Consider the following 4716-nt stretch of genomic DNA (forward strand, 5'->3'; position numbering starts at 1 on the left):
CAAAAACAAACAAACCTATACACAAAGTGTACTTGTTACACTTAAAATTTGCTGAATTGTTAGATACGCTGATCACATGAGGTAAAAATTCCAACAGATGAAAACAGATCTGCTGGAAAATGGACGATTGAGGATCAGTTTTCCTCATGTTTTTGTTGTTGTTGTTGTTGTTATAGTTCTTTATAACATCCTGTGACAAGAATAACAGTAATTTTATTAGAGGAAATTTTACCTTTTCCTAATCGAAAATCCTGTAAAGTAAACTAAAATGTTTGTATCTATTTCAAGGTTTACAGCAAAAGCTAATAATACTTAACATTACAAAATGGGCTGCAACAACCGAAATTTCCTCTCTGTGCCAGGTCTGCGCAGTGTGTTTGCAGAAAAATCAAATGTTTGTTTTAAACTAGATTAAAAAGCGGAACTTCACAACGAATAAATCAAATTTATAATATCCGAAATGTAACTATGGTTTTAGTTTTCTTTACAGCGGATGCTATTCCTAAAACTCTTGCAATTTATCAATGCCTTTATCCGAAAGTGAAATAAAGCAGTTAATCGTAGAATTAATATCAAGTGATAATTTTACAGTGGCTCAGCGGTAAGTCTGAAAGCTTATAACGAGTTTCGATACCCGTTGTGGGCCCATAAAGACCAACAAGAGAGATGTTAATCAATTTTATCCCCCTTGCATTGATTAATTTTCTACCACTTTAACTTTTCTTTCTTTTTTTTTTCTCCTTCAAATGCGACTATTGAAAGCGAGCCATGTTGTTTTATATGGTCTCATTACAATAAGTAGGATGACGACACTTATGATGAAAAACATTGTGTATTTATATCAGAAGAGACGCAGATAAACGTTTTGGAAGTCTACAGATATAAATATACAATCTTTCATCACCAGTGTCGTAAACCTTTCAATTGTCAAACTTTGCTAATATTATCTTTAACTTCCAATATAAAATAGTACTATAAGAAATTCATGTACTGATTGGGTACCTTCTACCTAAACCTTCTGTAAAACGTACTAAATTCTAAATACTAAATGCAGTTGTTATCAAATAAATATATTTATTTAGTAGAAGCATTTAGAGCATTACTCACCTCAAAGGGTTGTCCAGATATCAGTGTGGCCACCAAACACCACAAGAGAGCTGACTTTAAGGCCTGGCCTGTCATGATTCCACTTCTTCCTAGCTGTTAAGTTAGGGACGATTTGAGCTGAATGCTTCAAAAGATTTCTCTGCCAGTTCGCTACTTTTCTCGTGTGTTTTATTCAGATCTGTGGCCACTTTTTTTAACTCATGAGCTGCGCCGGGTGTCTCCAAAACACAAGAACTCCACGCACGTGGGCATCCAATTACCTTCGTGCACGGGCGGAAGTAATAATTCAGTCAACAAATAGGAACGCTTTGCAGTAAAAAACTTCCACCAACCACAGAGCAACTCTGTAACACATGGGGCGTGTAAGTTATTTGAGAGGATAGATTAACCTAATTTTGAACCTCTAAACTTGAAGTCAACAGCACCCACTGACAAATCTTGGGTTACAATTATGTGACCGAATAATGGGATTTGACAACATTTAATTATACGACCTCAAAGTGTTGCCACAAGCCTTGAATTCTCAGATTTACAGTCCAGACATACTAACCACTAGGCCGAAGCGTGCAATATTAGCCAACTCAGTATCGTATTTATGTCATTACATTGGTGCCTTCATTCATACGATGTTTAAGTATTTAAGAAATGTGTTTTCAAATCGAATTAAATTATTATGACAAACTCACTTTTTTTGGTTTTGTTTTTTTTGTGGTTCTTAATGAATTGTTTGTTTGTTTTTAATTTCGCGCAAAGCTACACGAGGGTTATCTGCGCTAGCCGTCCCTAATTTAGCAGTGATAGACTAGAGGGAAGGTAGCTCGTCATCACCACCCACCTCCAACTCTTGGGCTACTCTTTTACCAACGAATAATGAGATTGACCGTCACATTATAATGCCCTCACGGCTGAAAGGGCAAGCATGTTTGGTGGAACGGGGATTAGAACTCCCGACCCTCAGATTGCGAGTCGAGTACCCTGACCGCCTGTCCATGCCGGGCCTTTGTTAATGATGCAGAAAAGGCAAGACTGAAGTTTTCTTATGGTAGTGAAAAAAAGAGTTTCACTAATTAATACACAGAGAGCTGTGTAGGTTATATTAAAATGATAGAAATTATCAAATCACGTGAAGCCACGGCCGATATAAGGTCGCGATGGAACGGCATGCATCAGAATTACAGTTTGACATCGTTTAGCGTTTGTAGGTAATGCTATACCATTGAAAATCGATCGATTGAAAGAAGGGTAAGTAAAATCTCTTTCCGGTACAAAATATCTATACATTCAAACCATAAAGACGTATTCGGATCGGAGATTTGGAATTTTCAAGGCAAAAGCCGTCGTCTGCATGACCTAGGCAACAGTATGCAACACAATTAAGAAGGACCTCTATCTGGAAAAAGCGACACAAGTCACGTATACAAAAAGTTGCTTCCACTACATATCCGATCAACCATAGCATGTCTCAAGAACCTGGAGAATGGCATGGTATTCATGGTATAGTATTCATGTCACCGGACCCAGAGTTTATGGGATTCTGTGTGATAGGACTGTAGAAACTATCGCTGGGAAATCGTCGTCCTCGTACACTAAGATGGTTTATGGAATGCATGTAGGGAAGAGTTGTGTGTTTTGGATATGAGAGCCTCATGACCGAAGCCTTTTGAATCAACGCTACTGGATCATTATCAAGATACACGATTGTCAGATATAGCACGACTGGACGTGGCAACATGGACTGTAACGAAGTGATGAGGCTGTAAATTCATTTTAATATGATGTATTTGACATCTGTATTTATGTCTATCTTTTTTTTATATACTACCAAGAAAATTATTTGTTGAAATTTTCTTTATTTTAATCAGATTTTAAAAAGTAATTTTGCATAAATCAGTCATCAATTCCTGTCACCTGCAACAAGGGTGCTGCCGAGAGGCAATGGTTAACCCACTCTATAAATATTATCTCATAGACATCTTGCCAAGTGTTGATAATCCATCATATTAAATATAGAGGACTCATAGCAAACCCCCCCCCAGAACGTTTGTATTTTATACTACTATTTATAAATACTTTTTTGTTCTTGGTAAGCCTACTTTGATCGCTTGTAGTACGAGACTGGTTCAGTGATCATGCAAATACAGTTTAATAAAAAAAAAGGTTTATTGTGTTTACTTATTATTTTGTATCTTTATTGGTGGGTTCATTATATTCTACACTCTAACTGTCGCTGTACGGGCTTGGTTTTTATTTGGTACATTGATGTGGGGCGCTACGTCGCCATTATTCATTTTACTATTAGAGGAGAGAAAACTGTTGCAGGCGTGGGAGAGTTTCGAAATCACGCATAACGTTTATTTATATAAGCTTGCGTAATAGAATATTTGTTATATGATTTACGTAGTCTACAGCAGAAAACTAAGCGGGCCAAGAGGTTGAGCACAGCCTCCAGGACTTGCGTAAATGTAACTATACGCGCGTAAGCCGTAAAATTAGCCAACGTCAGGGCCATCTGATTCACGAATGGTAGTTACGTAGATATGATATGACGTAAGACAACATAACTTCTGCCTTTTTTTCTTTCTTTCTTTTTTTTACAGGAGGGAGTTAACTCACGTAGAACTTATTCTGTATATCGGATTGTTGGCAAAGGAAGGTGATGCGCGTGAGACCTTGAAACTAAATGTGAACAATAAATTACTATGTTTACAAAAAAAGGTAGTTTCAGCCAGATGTGCTTTGAAGACATTAAATTAAACGTTGGCGCGTTAAGTTTATGTTGTTACTTATAAAACGTACATAGGATAAAAATAAAATAAAATTGGAGCCGAATGTGGCCTAGTGGATAAAGTGCCAGGACTCTGAATCCGAGAATTCATGGTTCACGTCCTTCTACCGCACTTTGGAGCCGTGGATATACTATAAGAGTAACAGTCAACTCTCACTATTCGATTGGAAAAGAGTAATATAAGATTTGGCGGCTGGTGCTGTTGACTAACTGCCTTCTATCTAGTGTATCACTTGAAAATTAAGGATGACCATGTGCAGGTAATTTACCTTTACCTTTACACGAATGAAAGATTTGATAAAACAAATTCAGAAACAAAATATTATAATAATAAAATCCTAACGCTATCGACAGGTGGACCTGTCTTCACACGGGGAGCTGTATGTGTTGTAGTAAATACTGTATGTGTTGTAGTAAATACTGTATATGTTGTAGTAAATACTATATGTGTGTTGTAGTAAATACTGTATGTGTTGTAGTAAATACTGTATGTGTTGTAGTAAATACTATATGTGTTGTAGTAAATACTGTATGTGTTGTAGTAAATACTGTATGTGTCGTAGTAAATACTATATGTGTTGTAGTAAATACTATATGTGTTGTAGTAAATACTATATGTGTTGTAGTAAATACTGTATGTGTTGTAGTAAATACTAAATGTGTTGTAGTAAATACTGTATGTGTTGTAGTAAATACCGTATATGTTGTAGTAAATACCGTATGTGTTGTAGTAAATACTATATGTGTTGTAGTAAATACTGTATGTGTTGTAGTAAATACTGTATGTGTTGTAGTAAATACTGTATGTGTTGTAGTAAATACTG

The 4716-nt window shown here is 36.2% G+C and overlaps 1 protein-coding gene across 1 annotated transcript in view; it reads right to left on the minus strand.

The window, feature by feature from the left end:
• Positions 1-1291, minus strand: part of LOC106471760 (orcokinin peptides type A-like) — a 7528-nt gene extending 6237 nt beyond the window's left edge. The window contains exon 1 of the mRNA XM_013932383.2: positions 1108-1291. Coding sequence (XP_013787837.1) covers positions 1108-1182 — 75 coding nt within the window. The 5' untranslated portion in view covers positions 1183-1291. The remainder of the gene's footprint in view (positions 1-1107) is intronic.
• Positions 1292-4716: the final 3425 nt, after the last annotated feature.

The sequence above is a fragment of the Limulus polyphemus genome, unplaced genomic scaffold (genome assembly GCF_000517525.1).
Source record: "Limulus polyphemus unplaced genomic scaffold, Limulus_polyphemus-2.1.2 Scaffold4837, whole genome shotgun sequence".
Classification (NCBI taxonomy): Eukaryota; Metazoa; Arthropoda; class Merostomata; order Xiphosura; family Limulidae; genus Limulus; species Limulus polyphemus.